The sequence below is a fragment of the Astyanax mexicanus genome, chromosome 3 (assembly GCF_023375975.1).
Source record: "Astyanax mexicanus isolate ESR-SI-001 chromosome 3, AstMex3_surface, whole genome shotgun sequence".
Lineage (NCBI taxonomy): Eukaryota > Metazoa > Chordata > Actinopteri > Characiformes > Acestrorhamphidae > Astyanax > Astyanax mexicanus.
Genome location: NC_064410.1, coordinates 42675398 through 42701742, shown reverse-complemented (window position 1 = coordinate 42701742; position 26345 = coordinate 42675398). Strand labels below are relative to the sequence as shown.

The following is a 26345-nucleotide window of genomic DNA, read 5'->3' as shown; positions in this document are numbered from 1 at the left end:
GCCAGCTCTCTTCCATTCTTATTCTGTGTTTTAGTTGTATTGGCTTACGATGAGTGAATGAGCAGATAAGACTGAGTTTACTGTTCTGATATTTTTGTGTTCACATTAGCTCTTGTAACAGCACCATTAGCAGCACCCATGATTGATCAGGTAACCAGCAAAAGCTATTACAGCCAGAAAAAGGTCCAGGGATCTACTAGACACCCTGTTTTTTTTTTTGTTTTTTTTTTAAAGAATGTATTTGGCATTGCAGGGATAATATCAGAAGCACATTGATGGCATTTATTTTAAATAGTTACACAGACTGCAGCTTGAAATAAACCTGTTATATGTGCAAATATTTTCACATTATACTCATTTATAAACAAGTGATAAACAAATTATTTTTACGCTTATAAATTAGAATGTTGTTGTTCCAAACTTGACGTGTGCCCCCTTAAGTAGTAGAAATTCAGTTCAACCGTGCTAGTTCCTCATTGTCTGATCGCCTCATCGTCAACTTAAAATAAAATAGAGTATTTCCCCCTGTATTACGCATCAGTAAGCAGGGACCTTACCAGTGGTTACTCTTCCTCAGCCTCTGATTAGCTGTTTTTTTATGTGCTGAGAGCGATTCAGAGACGATACTTGTGGACGAGGCCCCCTATCTTATTTTGATTAAAAATAATGCACAGCTTCTTTGTGATCACAAAACCTTTTTATCCATAAAAAAACAGAACATGAAACAAATCTTGGAAAATCTTCTGTTTACAGGCATGATCCGCACTTTCTGAATACGGGCAGCAGTTTGAAACGGACAGTCTTGTTTCTTTAGTGTTGCAGAAAACATGGCAGTTCAATGAAGTCACAAGGATACCAAAGAGCATACACAAAGAGTGTAATGGAGAAGCATTGTACAACAGTCATTAGCATCATGCTCAGTCTTTGAGAACAGTCAGGACCTGTACGGGATCTTTAAACTGTGTTGTAGCTGTTTATTTTGTTGTTACAGTCACTTCTGTTTCCTTTATATCAACATTTACCATTTTAAACATAAAATGCTACAATTAAGAACAAAAAGATATAAAAACAAAACAAAAAGGAAACTGGCAACAAGCACTTCAGAGTGACTTAAAATACAGGACCAATTTTCTTTATAAAGAGTTGTGCGCCTTTTTTGTATTTGGAGCTTGATAACATTCTCATTATGAGCCACTCCAGAGTGCCGACACTGCACTTTCTGGAACCGGAGAGGAAGGACAATAGATTTGGTCAGATTTCTGGTTTTGTATAATACCATTACAACCGTTAACAAGAGGATGTACTGTATATCCTGCTGACAGTTCACATGTAGATGCTCCACTGATGTAAAGTTTCAGTTGAAAATAGTTCAGGTATGGGTGTGTACATGACCGTTTCAGTCAGAATCTGTGATATTTTCCGAGTCGGACACACTTGCTGGTATCTCCCTCTCCAGATACAGCTCTCGAACTGTCAGGATACGCGTGAGCATGATGTCCAGCTCCTCGTCATCTAGAGCCGAGGAGGAGAACCACAGCGGGCTGTTGGGGATGCAGGAGCGCTCAGGACGCAGATAGAAAATGTTTGTCCGCTGCTTTACTGAGGACGAGCTGGAAGGATTAACAAATATGGGATTAATGAACAGATTTCAGATCTTAAACAGGCACATCTTCAGGAACAGAGGGCAGAGAAATCTAGTGAAGTATTCACATCCCTACTTAATCACCGTTTCTACAAAAGCCAAATCCATCAATCAATCCATCAACAAAACCATTATTTAACCAATTCATTCATCGTCTTCAAGTTAAAACACAGTTTCTACAGTCATTGATGATCAACACATGATCAGCAAAAACAGAGAGGACTGATTAATAGACATACCATTTAGAGAGGTAGAACTCATAGAGCCTGACAGGACAGCGGAGCGGATTACCAGCATTCTCCTGCATTTCCATCACGACACCTTCATCCTCCTCATCCTCTCTCTTCCTCTTAGCTGGTACTTCCTCTGCATTTGAAGTGCCTGAAAACAAAAGCACACAATTTCAATGTATTCCTCTTTTTTTCCGCATTTTTGAATAAAGGTTCAGTATAAACAAAATAAATCAATCGTCTTGCATGTGTGCACATGTTCTCTTACCCTCTTTGGGCACCGGGGGGTAGAAGCGGAGGCAGGCCGTCTTGCTGTTGCCGTGAGAGCGAGTGCAGCGCATGACGTGTGCAAAGGACAGACGGCGGTGCTGAGCCACAGTCTTAAAGTTAAAGAATTTAGTGCAGAAGTAGAGCAAGGTGTTGAGAAGCACGCTGGGAGAAAACGCACCCAGCTGCTTACACTGCCACAGATACTCCTCTTCCACTCGAGAGTGCACATAGCCTGCATGCACACGCAGACAGAGACACACACAGACACAACACAACAAAGCAAGTGTAATTAGGCTCTCAACAATTGTTTAAACAGCTCATTTATATGGAATTCTGTGGAAACACTGCTTTTAAGACACATTTAAATAATTTTGTTGATTAACCAAAATCTCTATGATTAAACAGGCATTCATTATTTTGTCATTTTAAGACTATTTAAGATTCTGTTTTTATAAATGCTCATTTATTCTCTCTTTACATAAGAAAAGAGGCAAAAAAATAATGCAGAGTACAGACATATATGGCTTTGTCTCTATGAATATCTAATGATGAGCATAAACAAGTCTTAAAGTGCTCAATAAATGAATATTATATTGACAGTTATTATTAGTAATAATTTCTTACCACTAGGCATAATAGTTGGTTTCCAGTCTTTGAGAAGGGTGTTTATACTCTGACTGAATTTACTGTAGAACAAATCAGCAAAAATGTTCTCCATTCGTCCATTTTCAAAGAGGTGCTGTAAAATTAAATAATACACTGAATTTTAATACATCACATAATAGAAATAATAAGATTTTAGCACAAAACATCATTGGCAATTTATTATTTTTCTCATCGGTACTCTATTAGAAAGCTGTTACTACAATATGTGCATGTATTTATGTACAATATGTGTGTGCATATAAGAAATGTGTGTTACTAGTAATATTTGGGATTCAAAACAGCCAGTTAGAGGCCTAAATAGAGGCCACTTTCTAGAAGTAGTAGTAAATGCTTGGCTAATAAAAATGTATAGAAGATGTTCTTTTAAAGACTTCTAAATTATTATGCCTTAAAAAAATGACAAGGGAGCAAAGAGAGAGCACACGCAAAGAAACGCAGATCATTCAAATTGTCCACACACCGCCGCTTTGCTGAAATCTCTTAGCTGCTCGTGTTGTCACTCTCTCTCTCTCTCTCTCTCTCTCTTTCTCTCTCATTTGTGCTCGCTTGCTCTCATTTGCACTGTCTCATCTTGCACTGTCTCGTCTTCCTCTCTCTCTCTACTCCAAGATATTATAATACAGTAAAAAAAAAAAAAAAAAAAAAAAAGGTCTGCCAAATCTAAACCACGCAACACTATTATTAATGCCCAGTCACATTAATACAGTGAAATATTAGCATTTAAAAAATTAATCATGGCTATAATTATATAATATATTATATACAATTATAATTATAAATATATTTAATTTATATATAACTATAAGTAGTAACTATAGTAACTATAATTTACATTTGCCAATCTAATGCTGATACTTCTTAAAAAGACAAAATCCACAAAAAGAAAAAAAAAACAAAAAAAAAACAAGAATGCATACATTAATATTATCATGGAACATATTTGTAGTTTAAGCAGTTAAAGTAATGCTGTTGTTTTTGTTTTTAATAAAGCTCAACAAACACGCTTATTGTTTGTTTGTTCCAACAAGATCCAAAAGTATTGTAGCCTTTACTAGTGAACCTCATGTCGGCTTTTTGGATTTGTTTTGGTTGCAATTTTAAAAAATGCATCAGAAATGATCATTATCATGAGTATCGGTATAATTTTTTTTATTTAATCTTTTAATTATATCCAGCCCTAACCATTTTATTAACAGAAAGCACCAAGTGTGTGGTTTCTACCTGCTGGATGCCTAAGCAGAGGTAATGGATGCTGTCTGGACGGTACATTTCTCCATTAGGTCGCCGGGCTTCACTGATGAACTTGCAGAGACCGTAGCTCAGCTCAGCTGTGCTACACTGCAACATGTCCTCCTTCAACATCATGTTACGAGCTGGTTCAATAAATAACAGGAAAGAAAAGTATTACAAAGACAAATGTAACATAATACTGATGATACAAACCCAAAACCTGACACAATGATACATGATATTATGCTGTGAAACACAACTAAAAGGCAGAACATCGTTGTGGAATAAAGCTCTATGAAATCAGACTTACAGCCCATCTTCGGCACCTCTATATTGGGCTGTGAGTTCCTCCAGCGTATCCAGCTTTTCCACGCCTGGACACCATACTCGTGGTGCAGTTTTGAGACGTTGGGAAGGTTAGATGGTGATCGTGGACTGCCTCCTGTACGCTTGCGTGCCTAGAGTTACATAGTGATTAAAGTATAACTCCCACAAACAGGTAATTAAAAATTATATTATATATAATAAATATATTATTCCAAAACTAAATGCAATAAACTATTTGAATAAATAGAATATTAGTCATAATCAATAGAATAATATTGCAATTCTACTCTTTAAACACACAATTAACTATTTCTTTTGAATTTATTCTAAATTAGTAAAATACAGATAAAATAAAACCTCTGTTTAAATCAAGTATGGATGTTAATGGATGCTCCCCAATAAGTAAACACAATTGGTAATACTGAGCAAAAATATTTGAGGTCATATCCATATATTGTACGGTTAATCAAAATGCAATTATCATGACAGGACTTATTATTATGAGTTTTTGGTGATATTTTAAAGCTATTTTGGCTTGATAAAGTTGTTAGTGGTTTTAGAGTGAACTCTAAATGGAAGATATTAAAATATACTGCTCAGATTCAGGTAAAACGTTTGGACATGAAGGATCTGTGTGATGATCATACTCGTTTTTTCTGTGGGAAGCCATCCCGTCCTTTTCGCCGAGGTCGCTGTCTGGGGCTTGTGGTTTTTTCCTTTTCCTTTCGCCGCTCCAGAAGCTCGAAACATTCTGAAAAACAAGATCATCTGTAAGCAAACTATGAACTATAAACTGATAAGTGTACCTTAGTGATACTTTCATTTATTTCCGCTCTCACCAGCAGGGAAGTCTGCTTCCAGGTCCAGCTGTGGCTCTTGTGGGGTTGGGGTGGAGTCAGGTGTGTAGGTGGAGCTTGGGCTGGGTGACCGATGACCTCTTTTGAGTGGAGGTGGAGGCGGATAAGTTTTCTCAGACTCTGAGGTTTGTCGACATCGAGAGGCACTAGAGACGCTGTCTTCGTCCCAGCTTATATGACCGGACAGGGCGTCCAAATCGAAATCTTCAATGTAGTTGTCATCTTGGTCTGAGGAGCAAGATATGAGCCATGAGGACTATATTTTTCGCACTATCAATAAACGTAAATTTTCTGGTCTATTTTCATACATAAACTGCACTGGATTATAAGGCACATTATGTGACACTAGTAAGGCACAGAGGTGTTGCCATATTTGTAATTCAGTAGGTCTCGCCGCTGAGTGTTCCTGTAAGTCAGGCCAATATTAGCTGGCGTTTTTTTTTTCTTTTCAAATTCTTCCCATTTTCTCTCCAATTTTGCACAGCCAATAACCCAACTCACTCATTAGGACTCCCCCCTATCACTAGTGATGCCCCAACAGACCAGGAGGGTGAAGACTAGCACATGCCTCCTCCAATACATTAAGTCAGCCACCGCCTTTTTTCAAGCTGCTGCAGTATTGCTGAGTAGCATCACTGCACACTTGGAAAGCACAGCGACTTGGTTTTGGATACATCAGCTCACAGACGCCCTGTGCTGCCAACAACACCCTGATGTGGGGAGAAAGCGCCATCTACCCACTCGGAGGGAGCAGGGCCAATTTTGCTCCCTCTGAGCGCCGGTAGCTTGATGGCAAAGCTGCATGAACGGTTAGCAGTTAATGCTAACCGTTGAAGAACCGCTGAACCGCTGAAGAACTAAACTGAAACTCCTGTATAAAAATGGCTTTAATGCTCCTTACAACCTGACTGGTAAAACTCATATATAAGGCGCACTGACAAATTCTGGAAAAATTAAAGGATTTTAAGTGGATCTTATAGCACAAAAAAATACAGCAAATCATTACACACAGAAAGAAAACCACTTCAGATCATACAGTATGATACTGCCATGACTATTACAAAGTTTAAAGACTTAAGATGTGAAGTATTGTAAGTAAGCAATATACTGTAAAATGTAAAATTCATTCTGTTCTTCAAATGTTCAGGATGCCACAGGACCACCACAGAGCAGGTATTATTTGAGCAGTGGGTCATTCTCAGTGGGTCACTGAGAATGAACAGTGTTTAAAAACTTCAGCAGCACTGCTGTGTCTGACCCACACAAGTACAACACGCACTAACACACCACCACCATGCCAGTGTCACTGCAGTGCTAAGAATGATCCACCACCCAAATAATAACTGCTCTCTGATGGTCCTGACAAAAGGAGAATCAAGTAAACAGACTGCAGAAAATGAAAAATAACAAAAAAGATGCAGAGCTTTCAGATCTCAAATAACGCAAAGAAAACAAGTTCATATTCATAGTTTTGAGAGTTCAAAAATCAATATTTGGTGGAATAACCCTGTTTTTTAATATCAGTTTTCATGCATCTTGGCATGTTCTCCTTCACCAGTCTTACACACTGCTTTTGGATAACTTTATTACACTCCTGGCGCAAAAAGTCAAGCCGTTCAGCTTGGTTTGATGGCTTGTGTGCATCCATCTTCCTCTTAGTTATATTCCAGATGTTTTCAATTTGGAAAAATCAAGAAGCTCATAATTTTTAAGTGGTCTCTTATTTTTTACAGAGCTGTATGTGTGTGTATATATACAGTATTTAAAAGGACCCCAATTTGTTTACCTCCATGGGAGACAGTCTTATCTTTCTCATTGTCCTCTGCCACCATCTCAGCCATCATGATCAGGTCTGCCTCTAGAGGGTCATCTGGGATCTTTTCTTTGATCTTCTGAATGGTTTCCACTATCTTCTCAGCACTGTCCAATGTTGTGGGCAGAAACATGGGAACGGGCACCTAGAGAGCAAATCATATCATTAACATACTACAGGTAGTTCTGAAGGGGAGACACTCACATTAATACTGTGTGGGTAGGGCTTGGGTGGGGTTGTTGGCGCACAGCGAGTGTATCGTTCAGGAGAGTATAAGCAGCTCACCGGCAGAGGAAGTCCCATAGCATGTGGTGTAAACTGTGTGTAGAGATTCATGGGTACAGGAACATACACTGGCACTGGTATGGGTAACACTAATATGTCAGGCGAGGCTATATCTGTGGGTGAAAAAAACACAAAAACACACACACACAGACACAGGTGTACACACATACAGTGTGTAAGTATTTGGATGTTTAAGTGTAGTTTATTTTGAATATATATATACAGTATTTATTATCAGTACCTGTTTGTAGATTCACATCACACGTATTGGGTTTGCAGGATGTTCCTTTGTTCTGGCTCATGGGTTTACAGAGCAAAGCTTTGTTTTTTAGTAGTCTGGGTGTTGGGGCACTGGGTATTTTCAGAGCGTCTGTCTGTGTGCTGGCCTAGAACAGATACATTACAGGCAAGTTCATCAACTAATAAAAACTAGAGATGTACTGAAGCCATTCTGAACATCCAAACATCTCATTACAAACTACCTAATAGTACAAAAGTCAAAACCTAGCATAGCAAAGCATATCTTTCCATTTTAGGTCAAAACAGCATTTAGCTACTTTTTGCTATTTTTCAAGGTATATATTTATGAGGAGATTAGATAGAAATAATCCATGTGCCAAAGAAATAGGGAAATCAAAGACCAATAAATGAAAATGGGGGTCTAAAAAAGTGGATCCCCAACAAACATTCACATCTGGTAGACCATAAAAAATTTCAAATTTAAAAAAGATGGCAAACAAAAAAAATCTCCACTTTCTGTTAGTTCTGAAGGACAGAAAAAATATAAAAAACTGCTGTTATGAGAGCCATTGACTGAGCAGTCTGGATGTTGGCATCACTGAAAGTGTTTGTTAAAAAAATCAGAAAACAAAGAAAGATGGAGCACCATCATCCCTAAGGGAAAAAAAAAAAAGTTTCACTGCTCTTAAGTTCAGTGGCAGGCCAGGCTATAGGCATGGCACCAATAGGTTCATGGAGAGGAGGAACCAACTCATACAGAAGGGACCCATGCTCCTCTGATCAAAAACTATAGACAGAATTTTAATAACAGTACAACCAGACATGCCAACCTTGAATTATCAGTGGTTTCAATCACTTAAAAACGGGACAGTAATAATTAAGGCTTGGGAGACTAGAGAAAATATGTCATCAGTTGTGTGCGCGTGTGTGAAACAGTGAGAGAGAGTGCACGAGAGTCTTCAGAACAGAGACTGCGTTAACAATTTGGAGGAATATGAAGCAAGGATGAAAGTAGCAAATGGCTTAAAAGATAGCTTGCTTAACAATATACTTAACAATATATGTGCACAACTTTGTCTCATCATTAATAAAGTTTAAGGTGAAGCTAGGTGAGGTGGGGAGGTTGGGTGAAAATTAAGCATTCTGATTGGCCGAAAGAATGCTTGTGAACACTGTAGCTGACTGAATCAGGTGAAATGTAAAAAGAAGCAATATGCATACTTTAGAAAATGGAATTATCTAAGGGTACCACTAGGTCAAAATACGTGCCAGTTGGTCTGTATAACCACATAAGTACATTATGAGTGTTTATCTGTTCCACAAAATCCTATTCTATTGGCAGTACCACTCTTTACAGCCTAAACAAGCTGTGTGTGTTCTACTGAAAGAAGCTGAATGCAGTCATTAGAATTAGTGACATTTAGATATATAGTGTGTGTACATTAAACATTATGAAATATATTACTAAATACAGTAGTAAGATATTAATATTTAACATTCTAGTAAACACATGCTTGTCTGGTTTTGCTATGATGCTGAATACATCTTAACACTCAGATTTGTGTGCAGTACTGTAAATGTGTTTTACTAAACCACTTATATGCATACTTACATGTCCTATCAGCTTCACACAAGAAGGCACAGCCCCTGAAACACAAGAATACGACATGAGCATACATAAAACAGCAGAGCAACTTGCAAGTGTTAATCAATCCAATTGCAAGAGGAAGCAGTTAGAGAAAAAGGGAGGTAAACTTACCTTGCAAGGCAGCACTTCCGAGGACATTAGGCTGCCCGTTAGTGGCGTTAGATAATGATATAACATTGGCAATTACAGGTGTGTCCTCAGTTTTAACCGCTGATGTCTGGGTGGTCAAAGTGCTGGGTGCAGGTTGGAGCACAGGGGTGGTGGAGACTGGTGCTGTCACACAGAGATTATGAAGAATGAGAAACAAAGAACAGAGTAACTTCTTAAAAAAGCAAGTGCTGTTCCTAAAATGTTCCCCTCCTCAGCTTTACCTTGTGTGACTGCAGGCTGTACAGTGGTAGGCTGTGTAACTGTGGGTTTGACAGAAGCTCTGACGGCAGCTGTAGAGTTACCCTGCAGACTACAGAAGTACATCAGACACTGCAGGCTACAAAAGTGCTTCTTCTCTCCCAGCCACTTCACAGACTCCACCATCTTCTTGGCACGCTTGCACATGCTGCATTTAGCCACCTGTGAGACATTTTGAAGATGATCATAACCACATAAAAGCCTTCTTTTATTCTGTATCAGATGTCCGAGTGGAGGACAATGCAAAGAAAAGATAATTTAGTGTAGTATGTACAATGATAGTCACTCACTCCTCTATGGTGTTGAGAAAACAACTAAATTATTTCAGAACAAATCAAAGATTTAGCCTCATCTACAGATTTTTGGAGAGTTAAAGTAATGAGCGTTTGGGTTTAGGAGTCACCATGCTTTAAAAGTTTTGAGTTTGCCAATATGAGGTGACAACAGTGTTTATGGTTAATGATCTGTTAGTGCTGGGCAATTTTCACGCTTAATTCAGTTAATTTGAATTACAGTTTTAATGCGATTTTAAAAATGGAGTAATCGTGAATTTATGTACTGAGATTTTATCTTTTTAATCTAAATTATCCGAAAACACTCCAAATTTTATCCGCCTTATCTTCATTACCAGCGCCTCACTTATTTGCTAACCATTCCTCTCCGTGGACTGAGCTTGCAGCGAAAAAAAGTTCCAGCACTTTCGACACAAACACTCAGTGCGATAAAGCATATATTTAGCTATAAATAAATCCTACCGCAATTTTTTAGCCACAAACCCATGTTTTGAAGTATAATCCAGTGTCTATCTGTGTATGAATTTCTCCACAGCTGCGTGTACTCGAGGTCAGCACGTAATATGAACGCATGGGCTTGTTTTGAATTATATAGATTATAAATTATTATTATAGATTATATACTGTGTGTGGATAGGTTTTTAGAAGTAAACCTAATTTTAAACACTTCTTGTCATCTGTAGTTTGATTGTTAGAAGATGGGGAAAATTGATTATAATCAAAAAACAAAATATGACCATATAAGAAGAATAAAATAACAGCAGAAAGTTTGAACTACCTTGTAATGTATGTATTGCTTAATATCCACTGGCAGTGTAAAAGGACACCAAATACTGGTTCACATTTGCCTACAGTGTGGCCTGCACATTTATACTCCTGCATTTGTGTATCGCGACTCAGTTTACCCTGGTTGGTGTGGTGCAGTGGATAACACCACTACCTCATAATGAGCCATCACATTATGTGGGAAACGAGTTAAATTTCCGGTCTGGGTGACAAGGCTGCGTTCTGGAAAACTGGGTCTGGGTGACTGTGCTGCTACACCAAAAAGTGTCCATGGGCAAGACACTAAACTTGTAAGTCACTTCGGTTGAAGTGTCACCTAATAATAAGTAAATACTCAGAGGAAAGCGCAGCAACTCGGTTCCCATACATCAGCTCACAAACGCCTTCTGCTGATCGACATCACCCTTTGGTGTGATGTGGGGAGAGAGCGTCATCTAACAACTTAGCCCGCTGGACCACTCGGAGCCTGTGGACATTAATTTTCATACATACATAACATTTTATAAAAGTAAAGCAGCTTTCAGGTATTACCTGGCAGAATAACAGCGTGTACTGTGACAAGCACTCATTTCCACAGAACTCCTCCTGCTTGCCTGAAAAAACGCTGGTGACCAAAGTCTGAGAGGTGCCGCTGCAGTAGAGGCAGTTGCGACAGTGCTTTTTCCCCCAGCGTTTGACAAGGTCATGCTTGTAGAGTAACTTGCAGCCTGGCAGAAACACAGATACATTAATTTCTTGTTGTAAAATAACACACCCAGCAATTATATATTACTTTTAATAATAACATTATGTGTAGAGAAAGCTGAATATTAAAAGGTTTTATTTATTTTCTTATTTATTTATTCATAATTTTCTCACATTTATTATTTTTTTTACTTCCATCTGACCACTTCGATTAAAAAACAACTTTTTTCTAATTTTGAAATCATATACAAGCCTGATCATTTTTGGCAACATATTTTTATTATTTAAAACCTGAGAACTTTTACTGTTACTTTTACTAAAACTCAAAACTCACTAAAACGTTTAAATAGGCATCAAAGCAAGGTCTTACCCTCACTGCAGAAAGAGCAGTCTGTGTTGTTAATCCTCTTTATCTCCTTCACCACCTTGTCGATTTTGCAATACACACACTGTGCCATAATATAGTTGGTCCTCCTGAACTCGTCAATACAACTCTTATCACAGAACACATACATCTTGCCCTGCAGGATCACACAGAATTCAAAACCACTTGAGTTAGAAACAGGAAGCTAATGACCGACTAGAACTAGAGAACTCACACCATCCACAAACACAGAGGTAAACAGAAGAGTTAGATCTGCTAGACAGCCTATGTTCCTGGATTGTTTAATTATTTTATTAATTTATTCCGTTTGTACACATTTGTATCAACCTGAATAATCCCTTTGTATTTTTTTAAAGGTTTAGCACAGCTTAACGGAGAACACATGGTGCTCAGTAAGCTATAGACCAATTGAATGTAGATGTGTAGATGGACAAATGTAATGGTCAGTCATAGTACACAATGCAAGTTCCACTTGAAAAGTTTATATATTAAAAAAAGCTTAAAGCTTATGACTGACCAGTACTACAAATTTTTGATGGCATGTCCTATCTGTTACAACTGGACGGATATACATGTATACATATATATACATGTATACATATATATATATATATATATATATATATATATATATATATATATATATATATATATATATATATATATATATATATCAGAAGCTGTATTCAAGTATTATTACACTTCACTTATATATTGTTCAACAAACCAGAGATGGGGTAACCCAATCCAATAAGTAAAAACCTACCCCATGACTTTTATAAAATTGAATGAATTTATACTTTCTAGACCTGGATTACTGACCTATACAACAAACTCATCATTTATCAACATTATAACATTTTATATATGGAGTACCTTAAAGTCCAGCAGCTCAGGCTTGCGGAAGAAGGAGCGCTGACACTGTGCACATGGAATTTTGGTCACTGCTGGGATTTGAGGAGCTCCAGAGGAGCTGGGCTCTGCAGAAACAGGTTTGGTGGAGGCAAGCTTTGGAGCAGACTGAGGCACAGCGGTGCTCAGAGATGGTGCAACATTCAGCTGGTTGTGAGAGTTTGTCTTATTAAAGGAATCCTACAAAAATGAATGAATAAATAAATAAATACAATATAATGAAGCAAGACAGTAAGCCCTAAACATGGTCCCTCACAATAAACTCAATATTAGACAACAATAACTCAGTTCATCAGAATGTTCTAGAGACAACAGAAGTCTGAAGAGTAGCATACCTGAAAGGACACCACACAAGGTAAGGAGCAGAAGTTGCGGATCGTACTATCTGACATGGCAAGGTGGTACTGAGGCACATTAACGAGCTTGCAGTTGTTGCATTCCACTGCAGCACCTTAATGTGTAGGAGAAAGGAAAACCAGAGACAGAAAATATTTAATGTAACATTCTGACAGTATAAAGACAGAAATTGGATTGCTGCTTCCCAACATTCTTTGAAAATATACATACCTGATGAGCTGACAGACTGTACTTTGTATGCAGTCACACATGCAGTGGAGCAGAATAGCTCTCTGCTGCCCTCTGTGTTTATGTTTTCCACCATCTCTTGCATAGAGTGATAACCTCGACACATTGTGCACGATACAGGCTTCCCATATTTCTGCAAAACAGTATAAAACACAACAAAATACATCACAATCTCTTCGAATTTGTAAGTCTGGTGATTGTTGCATGAGAAACACAGAGAAACATTATGTCTAATTATGTTTAACTCACTCAGATCTTGATTGCAGGGCGTATTATAAATAACATGACATGCCAGATCATTGACTTTGGTTGAATTCAGTTTAAATATGGAGAGAATATCTGTATTTTTAAAATTGCAATATTTATTGCATAAGGAAAACACAATACAATGTCAACTGCAATGTCTACATTTTGCAGCTTTTTTTAAACTTTTTTTTCTTTTCTTTTGAAGAAATAAGTGGCATAAATGTTAGGAACAGAAACCATATTTCTAACTGCAAACACGCAATTTTTAAAAATGTATTTATTTATAATGTTTCCCATTTTCTCCCAATTGGTGCAACAATACACAAAGTTCCCAATTTCCTGCACATTTTTGTCTCATAGTGACATACATTATGCTAGGATAAATGTTCAGAAACACGCCGATTGTTGTTGCGGTCAACCGCAAATTCCAATGTTAAACCAACATGCCTTATCATTATAGCACTGATGTATTTATTCAGTACACTTCTACAAAAAATATATTTATTTAGTGATGCAGAAAAAAATAAAAAATGAGGCAGACGCCTGACTTACCTTTTTGTAGACAGAGACGCAATTCTGGTTGCAAAACTTTTTAACAGTGCCTTCTACTACCATACAGTGGCACTGACCATCTCCACTGTAACAATAGCCTCCACACTGGACACAGCAGTTCATGGTGAGCTTATTGGAGGAGCGGAATTGATTGAAGCAGAAATCACTGCACAATTTATGAACACTGCCCAAGAAATTAACCTCATGACGAGTCTAGCAGAAAGAGAGAGAGAGAAAAAAAATAAAAGATCAGATCAGACTGACTTCCAAAAGCCACTCCGTTATCATCATCACAATTATCTGCTCAGAGCATCCTCACTACAACATAAAATAAAATTAGGCGATGTTACTAAACTATATCTAGGAGTTACTTACAGTGCAGGCTTTTTGGCACATGCTGCACTTCGTGCTTTTAGAGCTGCCTCCAAGTGAAGCTTTTGCACTGTCCCTTTTGAAGTTAAAGGCGCTGAGGCACTTCTGACTGCAGAAGTCCTTTACTGCTCCTGCTGAGTCAACCGGAGCAATGATTACATCCTTTGGGTTGGAAATCTCTCTGCAGAAGAGAAAAAAAAAACAAACATTTTTTTTTATTATTAATATCAGAGTAATTCTGGCTTGAACAAACTTTAAAGAAAAATTTACAGCAAACAATTCATTTCATGTTTATATCTAAACATATGTAACTGTGTGCACATATATAAAACATTATATATCCTGCACAAATAGTATTGGGTACAACTTTGTATGTTTTTGGTCAAATTCCATATTTTGTTTCTTAGGTTACAAAAAAGGCTGTTTATATTTACAGTGTGATTCACCTGATCTGAACCAAGCAAGAAAATACTTGTTAAAATTGTTGCAATTTAACATATATGAAACTGAACTAAAGATATATGAAAAACAGATGATGTGGTATCTTTTAAAAGTTTGCAATTTACTTTCAGAATTTCACTTTCAGAATGATCCATTTAAAGGTTCTATTAATTTTATGCAAATAAGCTGTGGCTGGCTATGCCATATACCGTATATGCTGAGTGTTTACCACACAAAACTCATTATTTGAAAGTACTTACATCTCAGCATCTGCTGATTTGCCACAGATCCCTCCATCAGAAAAAGTCTGCCAGCTAATTGTGCTATATACTATATACTGAGGTTCTCAGCTAGCAGAATGAAACAGTGTCTTTGATCTAGTGGGTGGGGCTCTGGTGGGGGTTGACAAGTGAGAAGTGGTGCCAGGGTGGTTCAATGCAGTTTTGCTTATTGTGATGTCACAATAAGGAAGCATCCAAACAGCTCTTAGAAACATATAATTTCTGAGCCCAAACTCTTTTATCTTATTCACAGAGAAAGGATGGATGGATTTTTTTTTCATGCTTGGAGTGTTTATACGGGTTGTCAAGACCCAAGTACAAATACAAAAGCATACACAAAGCAGGTTTTATATAAAATGTCTTCTTTAAAGAATGTTCTTAGATGCCTAAAACATATGTACAGTTCTGTACACCCCCCCCATTAAAAACCTTGAATACCTTGATAAGTAATCAATTCACAGTTAATAAACTATAAAAAATTTACTTCTTAACTTCTCTTAAGCTTCATAGTTGAAATTCCCTGTAAAAAAGACTGCTTATGAAAACAAGGAGGTAATTTAAGTGAACATTTGTAAGCTTTCCTAGACTATGGGTTTGCCATTATCCAGCCTTGCCAGCACAAGCAATTAAAAGCCTGATTTTAAATCATTTAGTAAGTGATTTGACCAATCTGGACATGTAAATGCTATTATTCAGTACACACGCTGATTTTATCTAAAAAGAGAAATATAATATAAATAAATCAATAGCTGAAAATGCTCACCTGAGGCAGTAATGACAAGTTTTTTTAGGGATAGACTTGGTCATCAGGTCCGTTGCTGTAGTGCAGAGACACTGTGGTGAGCAGTAGAGCTGGGGAGAGCCCTTTCGCTGGAACGCCGTTTGGCCCTTAAGGAGAACTTTCTTACAGCCTGAACACACCACACACAGAGAGCTGGCTGGAGTCAGAGCAGGAGCAGGGGAGTTGGTGGCGGACTTTGTTGAGGTGCTGCTGGTCCCTGCAGAACAGAGACGATGGCAAACAATCACCACAACACCATTTCCTTCCCTGTCAAGAAAAAGATCACCCTGCAGAAAAACTGTGAGCTATGGTGAATACCACTCTGATATGTGCAGCTTCCTGTGGGTACTGAGGAAGGACTGGAGAATGAGCAACACAAACTATAAACTGTGCAGCAACATATTCAGAGATTCTGTCTCTGACCAGAAGGAAAACGCTTGCTCTGTGGTTCTCCTAATCATTAAAGAAAAGGGTGAAAAGAGTATAATAAAGATATGCAGAGAAATAGAAGAGCTACAGTCTTTAATTATAGCACTACAGTGTCCTACATGAGCAGTGAAGCTGAAAAAAATAGATAATGGGTGTAGAAATGTTATGTTATGAATGGTATGTGTGATAAACACTAAACTGTCAAAAGTATCTGTTTGCCTGCATTGTGTTTGATGATGTGAAGCTTGAATGTTGATTTTCAGCCTTGGTAACCCATTTCAGGAAGCTCTCTAAAAACTGATCTGGAGCTAATCTGAAGGCCACATACAGTTTAGAGGTCTACAGAAATTTACTCTGCAGAAAGTTGGCAACCTCTGTGCACTATGCCTGACAGTTGACTGCAGAATATTTAGTAGTGTGGAAATTCCATTACTGGACTTGTTACACAGGTGCTGCATCCTATCAGAGTACCATGCTGGAATTCAATGATCTCCTGAGACCCATTCGTTTGCTAATGTTTGTAGAGACAGTCTGCATGTTGCCTAGGTGCTTGGTTTTATACATATGCAATGGCAGCATTAGCAGTGATTGAACCTGTGTTTAATAATTTGGATAGGTGATTATACACATTTACAATACAGAAATACAGAGTATGCAGTACTTAACAGCAATGAACAACTGTCATTTACATACCTGAAGATGCAGGATTTTTCCCAACTGAGAACACTGCACTGATCTTGAACTCTTCTTCAGGTTTCTGGATGCATTCCTGTAGTTTAAACACCAGCAAAATGTCACCAATAATAAATAATGCCTCCACAAAAAATAAAACACAGATTGGATTATATACTGTATCTCTCAAAAAAATATGATCATTTTATTCTTCATTTTCTTCTTTTTTAAAAGTCTACTGTTTTAATAGTTTACAGCAAACTGAATTCCTTCCAAGCTCCAATTTTGCAGAGATGAATGTTTCCCTCTGCTTTTAGTTCAACTCATAAAGGGCTTGTTATTTTTGCTAATAAGTTAAATTTAAAATAATTTAATATTTTAGGCAGTAGACGTACATCTATGACATATACTGAACACTTAACAAAAAGAGGTTTCGTTGACTTGTAACATTTAAGCAGCCAAGCTTCTTTAAGTTTCATGGTGCTATAAGAACTATAGTATTTACTTAAATTAAATATTGAACAACTTTTACACTCGTAAGAGTATATTACACACAAGTTATGAGCTGAAAAACTAAACAAGAAACACAACTCACTTCACTTGTGTCTGGCTCATCCTTGATTTTTGAAGGTGGATCCTGAAGTGCCAGAGCTTTTTCATATTCCTCATCCATAGGCTCATCTTTAACTTTCACAGAAAGGACACCAGAGTCCTCAAAATCCATCTTCTCAGCCTCCACCACTGGCTGACCAGGCTGGGCAGGAAGAAGAAATGACACTTCTTTATATATTTTTTAAAACACAAACAAGAACTTCTTTTAAATTTGCTTTGTTACTATAAAATAAGTGAATGCACACATATAAAATATAGTATGCTTACTGTTTCTATAGAAGACTCCACCATCTCATCCTTTAGCTCCTGGGTGGTCTGGTTTTCTGTTGATGAACAAGAAATAATAATAAATGGAGGGAAAGTCAAGTCTGACATTACACAACAACACTCTTACAACACCTTTAGTACAAGTAATCTTAATTTTGTCATGCCCTTGCTAAAATAAACCACACCAATTATGAGGTTATCTTTGGACAGGATCTATTTATGTTTATGCAAAGCATCTTCTCATTTTCTCAACTTGCAATGTTTATTAGAAATGCACATCATTACAGGTAATAAATAAACTATACTCATTTGTGTGACTTGGAGATGAGGGCTGACTACCGTGGATTTTGGAGATTGCATGCATGTAATGAATCAATGTGTTGAACTTTCAAATAATAATAATAATAATAATAATACTTAAGGTATTACAAGGCTAAAAACAAAGCTACACCATGTCACACTGCTCCTGTTAGCCATTGCAGTGTCATGAACCAGCCAATAAAAGCACTTTTTCCACCACCACAAAAAAAAAAAAAAAAAACCAAGAATAGCTATATATGAAAATCCATAACCCTATACAGAGACGGCTTTTATATCAAACTGAATTTGACATGGTATTAAAAAATGATTTTTTTTTTTTGGATCCCGCTTCAAAATGGCAGATCACATATTGCACTCAGTAGCAACTGTACACACAGGGGGCTTTGTTTTGTTTGTGACATACAGTTTACATTTGACTGTGTTAATAACTTTGTGTTTAAACTGACATTTACGAACGAAAGCAACATTGTGTTCAGCAGTAAACTGTTCTAACAGACCTCCAGTAGTTTTGTTTCTCCCTTCTTCGCCCTGCTTCTCCCTAATGTTACTAATCTAGTTGGTCAAAACAGTTTGGGAAAACCTCACAGGAAACAGAAATTTTTTAAGTATATAAAATAATCACACTGAATAAATCTATGTGACTATTATCCTGTAAATAGCTAACAAAAACTAAGAAAGAAAGAATGTATTCTTGAATATCACAATTCACATGACTGAATTTCCCCATATGATTACATTTGAAAGCTATTGTTAAGATAAGCAAAAGACAACGCTGTTTCGGAAATCCTTCCTGTTATTCCTGAAAAGGTGGCGGTTTCTGCAACTCTGAAACACCAATATCAGAATTTGTATTACCCCATAGACACTCAGGGGGTAGATGCACAGATTTTGTTGATGCATTTGCATCATTCTGCCTTTTAAACTATTTGTCAGAAGTCACAGATCATAGAAGAATTCATGTATGTTCAGTTTTGGAGCAGTTTGTTTAAAAACTAAAAAATTATGTTGTTATTGCTATATTTTATATAAGCGCACCTGCAAAGCATAGGGTATGATTTGTATAAACACTGTGTATAACTGTATCATTGTTCAGTGAATAGTTTCGTTATAATACTGATAAGATCCTGCCATGCTTCCAGCAGCTTTTTTCTTTCATAAATCGAACAGAAAATCTAAAAAAGAAAGAAAGACAGTAGTGCTTAATAAATCATTTATTTATTGCAATATAAATCATACAAAGCATTATATAGAAAATGAGCTGTAACAATGTTTAAAAAAATGTTTTCAAAATTAGACTAATTTTAAAGTTGCGTAAAATATTTACACGTGAAATTTGAAGCCAGCATCGCTCCTACTGTACTAAGTCTTTCAGACAGAGAGAAATGTCATTTAAAAATATATCATTTCCCACAGAGGAGAAATTAACTCCATCATTTAAAAACAGACCAGGCTGATCAAACGTTATGTGAGGATGATGTACTATAATCCCCTCAAAACCCAAGACGAAGGCAGACATGACCTTGTTAACCCATTTTCTAGCCTTGTTTATTTTTCCTGAATTGGCAGGGACCCACTGGGGTCGCTCAGCGATGGCAGACAATATAATCTTTATCTGCGGGAACTTCACACTGAGATCAGACAGGTCTCTCTTCATTGCTCCAACAAGTTCCAGGGTCTTCAAATGTCCTAGATCATTGCTGCCACAGTGTATGAGTAGGATATCAGGAGCTGGTCTTCCTTGAAGGGTCTGGTGGAAAAAAGGGATGAAGGAACACCACTGCATTCCACTCTGGCCAAACCAGTGGACCTGGGCGTTCAGTCCGAGGTTAACACCTGTAGTCCTCCTTGCCCTCTCTTCACCACGTCGGATGTAACCGTCGCCCATGAGCCAAATTTTGCGGCCTGTTGATGAATATGGATAAACAGAGATAAATAGAAACCCAATGATATCAATCAAGTATTTTAATATATGCCATGCACAAGGATATCTAGCATTTATTTTAAAAGTGTACTGCTACAGAATGAGCAGAATGCAGTACAAATACTGCAATACATGGAGACTGATCTAATGTAATATCTAGGCAATGTATGATAAATTCAATGAACAATAATAAAATAACAGATGTTTAGAGTCCATGACAGTCATACAAATCAAAAGAGCAGCAATTTCTCTGAATAAGGGCAGAGTTTCCTAAAAGCATCTTAGCATTTAGAACATCTTAACATGGAAAGAGAGTGCTCAATGAGAAGCTCGCTTGACCATCTAAAATCATCTAAGTGCTACGAAAACTTTTTGGGAAACCCACCCCCAGTTGGTTTATTAGTAAGGTATCCCCATATCCGTGTATAATTACAATTACTTGGCAGTGTCAAAATAACATTTATACAAAATAAATAAATAAATAAATAAATAAATAAATAAATAAACACTTTCAACACAATAAATAATATATTGGTGTACTTACAAACTTGGCGTGCAGTTGCTTGAGCCACGCTCTCTTGTTTCTGATGAAAATCATGTTCAGTTGTTCTGCACTCTCCCAATAGAGACGGGGAAGTGTTTTCCACAAAAAAAATATGGGCTGTGTTTAGGTGCCCACACAGCTTCGCCTTCAGTCTCTATCATTAATGCTCTGGCACAACCGATAGCTTCCTTTTTAGTCATTTAGTCTTTTGGCTTCAATTTTTTTTTTACAACAGGATTGTACCAGGATGCACTGTACACTTTCAAACCAAATGCAGTCTGCTTTATGTCTATATTGGAGGGAACTAACAGATACAACCACTGCTCTCCTAATATTTGAACTGTATATTACCTACACACTGCCGCTGAAGACAGCTCACTCTGCACTTTTTTAATAGCTCTTGCTCATCTTGGAGTGGATTATTGGTAGGTCCTTGTATTTTGATGCACATTAAGCACTCTTTTTGGTCTCTAAGAGAACATTCCATTTTACCGGGGTGGAGGAGCCAATGTTTTTTCTTCTTTTGCAGCTTCACATCTTCCCAATTCACAAAGACAGCTCACATTAAGAGATTCTGTCAGATGACTGATAACTGTCCAAAACATCTCTTTGTTTATAGCTCCATGTGACTTGGATAATGATTACTGAATGTGCTTACCGGATCTGTTTGATGACGCATCTTCAGAGGACACATTAGACTGGTCCTGACTATCAGAATGCTTCAATTCAGGCCCTAGTTCCTGAGAAGGACTTTCAGCTTTGCCTTGAGTAAAAAGAAAACGTTTATATTCATTTTCAAGTTTAAAAAAAAAAAAGGCGACAGAGACAAAAATAACTGTAATATAAGCTAAATAAGTAGCCCAGTATTTACTATTTACCAAGACAGATTATTTACTTGGGTGCAATAATCAGTGCTTATACTGTATATATATATTTGTTCATAAATCCTCTGTATAAATTAGTTTATTTGTGCATTATAGTTTTTCTTTCATTCTCATTATTTATTGTATGTCTTAAGCACATTGGGATTGCTGCTCAATTTAGTGGAATTTAGTGCAATGACAATAAAGCTATCTTATCTTAGTGTTATCCTCCATGGAAGGGGAAAACACCTTTTTTTACTGAACAAGGGAACAGATACAAAACACACTAAATAAAGCCAAACAATCTGTTCAGACTCACCCTGTGAATTAGAGGAATCAAAATCATCTGGAATATCCTCCTTCATCTTTTCAATTGTGTGATCAATATCCATTGGTGATTCAGTGGATTCTTCATCAACTGTCCCTCTGTCTTCCTGTTCAGTACTTGGCTCATCATCCTCTGGCCTTTCCATCTCTTCTGGTATGTTGTGCTTCTCTTTCTCCTGTCTCATTTGAAACGTAATGTGTTCTGTAGTGTTTTCTGCACAAGTTCTGTCCGTCTCATCTTCCAGTTTTTGTTCACTTTCTTTAATCACAAAAGTTCTGTCTGTCTGTCTTGTGACATCTATGCCTTCCTCCTCACCTGTGCTGTCTTCTGTTTTTTTGTGTTCTGTCACTATATCCACCTGAGGCTGCCCGGTGGTGTCCTGCTGGTCTGTCTCCTGGATGAGGTTTCCATGCCTCGCCTCATCAAGTTGATTCTGTTCCTCTTTATCAGTTTTCTTCTCCTTTGCCTTTTCCAGATGATGCTCAGCATCCTCTTTTTCCAAATCTCTGTTTGCCTCCTCACCTTGGGGTTGTATCTCGTCCTTGTCCCTCTCTTCACCTGAGCTAATTAGATTTTTTTTGACCTTCATGTTTTCCTCACTTGCCTCCTTCTGATCGCAATCCATCTGTTGGTCCTCTTGTTGCTTGTTGTTGACGTTTTCTATTGCGGACTTCCCTTCAACATCCTCCTCCTCCTCACCCTCTTCCACCTGGTTTTCTTCCGAAGCGCATTCTTCTTCTTTTGCAGACTGTGAGTTGGAATGATCATCTAATGTATCATTGTCTTTGCCATCAGTGGAATGAACATCACCACTGTGACAGGCCGCTGGGTCCTCTCCAACCGGGGACGTGCTCTCCATCAGTGTACCTTCTTTTTCAGGAGACTGAGGGGAGGCATCCATGTCTCAGACCTCTGCTGGACAAGACAACACACAACATTAAGGTTGTTGACATAAATTATCTTTTTGGTGTGACAAAGGGCCAACATTCTGCACTCACCTCTTAGAACTAAACAAGTTGTTTTCATGTTATTGCACCTATAAGATTCACTTCTTGTACAATGTCTCATCTTGGTGGTTAGCAAAAATAGCGCAATGGAATTCGATGATTGAACTAAGTAATAACCAACCACTTTTTCTTTTTCTGGAAGCACCTTATAAGTTGGCAGCTCTTATGGACACTGCATACAGTATACACACAACACAAACTAATAAATGTGCTAAAATATGCAATACAGATGGCCGATCTTGCCCTACAGTAATTTTACAGTATTCCAAGGTATTTTTGCAGTAACTATATTGCAACAAAAATTCAATTAAATTAAAATTTATTTCAGGAATGCACTACTGCAACAAAATTAATTTAACATTTTATTTGCCAATATTATTGCATACAGTATGATATGGCACACCTCTAATTTAGATTTTCACGAGATTGTAACAGTCATTCATGCAAAATACCATGAAACTATTACGGAGTTCATACATAGCTATATATTCTGTCACAGTACCATTTTTGTGGACTTTGTATTGTCCCAAAAATGACTGTGATAAACAATATTATATTTTTAAAACCATTAAATTTCACTAACATCGTAATAATAGAATAACATAAAGCAATAATACCCTTAAAGATAATAAAGATAACTAAATGTTAATTAATCATAGTCTGGGAAATACTTTGTGTGTATAAAAGAGCAGTGATTGAAGCAGTAGTATTGTTCACTCTTATAACTAATTATATGTGAGCAAACACATTGAGGTCATGTCCCTTTATTGTACAAAGTGTGTAACTTGTAAAGTTACACAGAGCAAAACTGAGCCATGCTGGAGATGGGAGTACAACAAACCAAAACTACACGTTAAACAACAAAAACTGAGGTAATTAAATGAGTAGCACCAGCTAGCTATATTTTTTGGAAAACTAAAGTTAATTCGAGAACATTAGCAAACGCTAGATGAAATATAAAAAAACGGTCAGAGTTAACATTATCTAGCTAAATGAGATTTTAAGGTAAAGCTGCTAGCTAGAGTGGTTAGCTAAGCTAACCGAGCTAACGTTAAGCCATTTTGGGGAGTATCTAAAGTTATTGTCATGTTGTCCATTCTGGAGTTAATATTAGCCAACCTAGGTTAATTAGCTGTCTTAGCTAACCCATTGCACAAAAACATACGTTACTGTTAACTGTATGCTAGTTGAGCTAGGTTAGCTAAAAACAGCTGGGGCTACTTTAGTCTGCAGCTGGAATTAACACGCCTCAGAACTTGTCTATCTTAGCTAATTAATCCACATTTCCATTCCACCTTAAAAAGGTGCATTATTTACATTCTGGCTCCTGCCATTTGAGGTGGAACGGAAAACTGGAATGGCTTGACCGAGGCATTTTTACACACGTTATTTCAGCTGTTCAGGCAAAACATAAGGGAGAGAGCAGTTAATCGATATTTCAGTTATTCTTATAGGATAGCTGGATATAAAAATAGCTAGCTATTCTAACATAGCGTTAGCTAAATTAACTAAGCTAACTAATTCCCTCTTTTACTGACTCTCTGCTCTGAGCAGCCGTGGTTATTTATTTCGTTCATTCCCATTGATAAATTAGTTACGCTCAATGTTGTTAGTAGCTGGTCTGCACACAGCAAAACACCACGCGGGCCACGCAGTCCAGCCCGTAAACACTGACCTCAGGGCCCGCACACTCTGCAGTCAGCAGCCGGTCACACAGCACGGTCCATGCACAGCCACGGCGACACGGCGATTATCGTTTTCTGAAGTGCAAAAGAGAATAAAAAATAAGGTGTGTGTGAGTCTGCGCTGCAGCTAACCAACTCTCAGTCCCGCTAAATTCCTTCCGCACGCTGCTGCTAGAGAGCTCCACTCCCCCTGCAGAAAACAGCACCACGGCCTGCTGCAACAGCGGCATCGAGCGGCCAGCAGGCTGATTCCTCCAAGCAGCTCCCACACTCTTTCACTGGACACAGGTAACATGTCCATGTGGGGCCTGTAGGGGTAGACAAACTGGGAATCAGAAAGTTTTGTCCGTGGGGTTTACGTTGGCCCCACATATGGGTGTCCAGTACGAGCCAGACCAGGAGGTGTTAAACATGGCCTAGATGGGACGCTTGTGAGATACAGGTGGGCTATAACAATGGGTTACCTATGTGAAACTACACATTATCTTGCAAATAGTAGCTACAACTCTTGAGGGCCCTGTTACAGACATCATATATTATATAATTTATAATATATATATATATAATAGCCATAATGTACTGTTTTTCTGTATATATTTTATAGTCACATTAACTCACCTGAACATGCCTATTGCAATCATTTTGTCCCCTGTGGGCAATGCTGAAATCACTGTTACAAACTGTACAGTGGGCAAGACTCATATTTTTTTACTTTTACCAGACATTGATATTCTTTAGAGTAGTCAGAAGTGAAATTAGTTTTGATGGGAGCCATGATGCTCCTTCTCTTACTCACTGAACACATCCAGTCCAGGACAGAAAAAAACAACTGCCTGCCCACACTAAAAACTTTGCAGAGAACAGGCCAAACAGAACCCTCGCTGTTTTGCATGCGCTTTATGAATATGCACACGAGGGGAGCGCCTTTCTCTCCCTCTCCCTCACTTTTACACATGTGAAAGGAGAAAAGTCTGTGTCACCTGTGTGCATGTGTGTGTTCGTGTTCACTCTTGGGCAGCCTATTCAAGATTCAGGGAAATTTTATCTGACCTGCGGGCATTAGGGATCCGTTATTGATATGTGGTAGACTCCCGCAACTTCCGGGAGACCTAAGAAGTCTGCTATTTAACAAATAACTGTAATAGAATTATAGCAAAATACTTTGCAATGTTGGATCCACCCTGAAGGAATTTCAGGTTACATGGGAACTCCAAATTCAAACAAAGAAAACTACTAACTTTACACTGAGATAAAAGAACCTATTAAAGATTTATCTAATTTATCTAATCAGATGCAGCGATATGGACTGAGCAAAGCTCTAAAATCTTTAGAAACTAGTCTGTTAGTCCTTAGGTAAAGAATAAACTAATAATAATACATTTTCAACTTTCTTTTTTAATTATTTATTTATTATTCACTATCTAGAGTGCAGTAACATATGAGAATAATGAACTTAGAGCAGGAAACTTTTATAATGTGACTTAATGAGTGCCCATGCATAGTTGGACCTCTGTCATTCAATTAGAAAATAATGTCGTTATTATATGCCCCCTTTTGCAACTTTACATGACAAGTGTCTAAAAGGGTGTTGGAAAGGGCCCCTGCGTGTGTGAGAGTGTGGGAATGTTTCCTAATAGAAGCACATTCACATTTAATACACAATTGGATATATTTGAAATTTCCTGCAGGTACTTTTTAGATGAAGAAAACTGCCCTCTTAGATGCCCTTTATATACCCGTTTTGGGGTATGTTGTCCCATAG

The 26345-nt window shown here is 37.6% G+C and overlaps 1 protein-coding gene across 1 annotated transcript; it reads right to left on the bottom strand.

The window, feature by feature from the left end:
• Positions 1-860: 860 nt before the first annotated feature.
• On the bottom strand, positions 861-24851 carry zmym4.1 (zinc finger MYM-type containing 4, tandem duplicate 1). Its single transcript, XM_007249374.4, has 28 exons — positions 24574-24851; positions 21883-22803; positions 21359-21463; positions 17915-17970; positions 17631-17789; positions 17057-17132; positions 15917-16151; positions 14435-14612; positions 14060-14272; positions 13244-13394; positions 13012-13127; positions 12641-12856; positions 11750-11900; positions 11227-11402; positions 9580-9778; positions 9320-9481; positions 9173-9207; positions 7562-7706; positions 7321-7433; positions 7009-7180; positions 5205-5450; positions 5013-5116; positions 4349-4496; positions 4030-4181; positions 2767-2881; positions 2141-2374; positions 1882-2023; positions 861-1610 (listed from the first exon to the last, which is right to left on the bottom strand). The coding sequence occupies exons 2-28, from the start codon at positions 22790-22792 to the stop codon at positions 1397-1399; spliced, it is 4923 nt and encodes a 1640-aa protein (XP_007249436.3). The 5' UTR covers positions 22793-22803; positions 24574-24851; the 3' UTR covers positions 861-1396.
• Positions 24852-26345: the final 1494 nt, after the last annotated feature.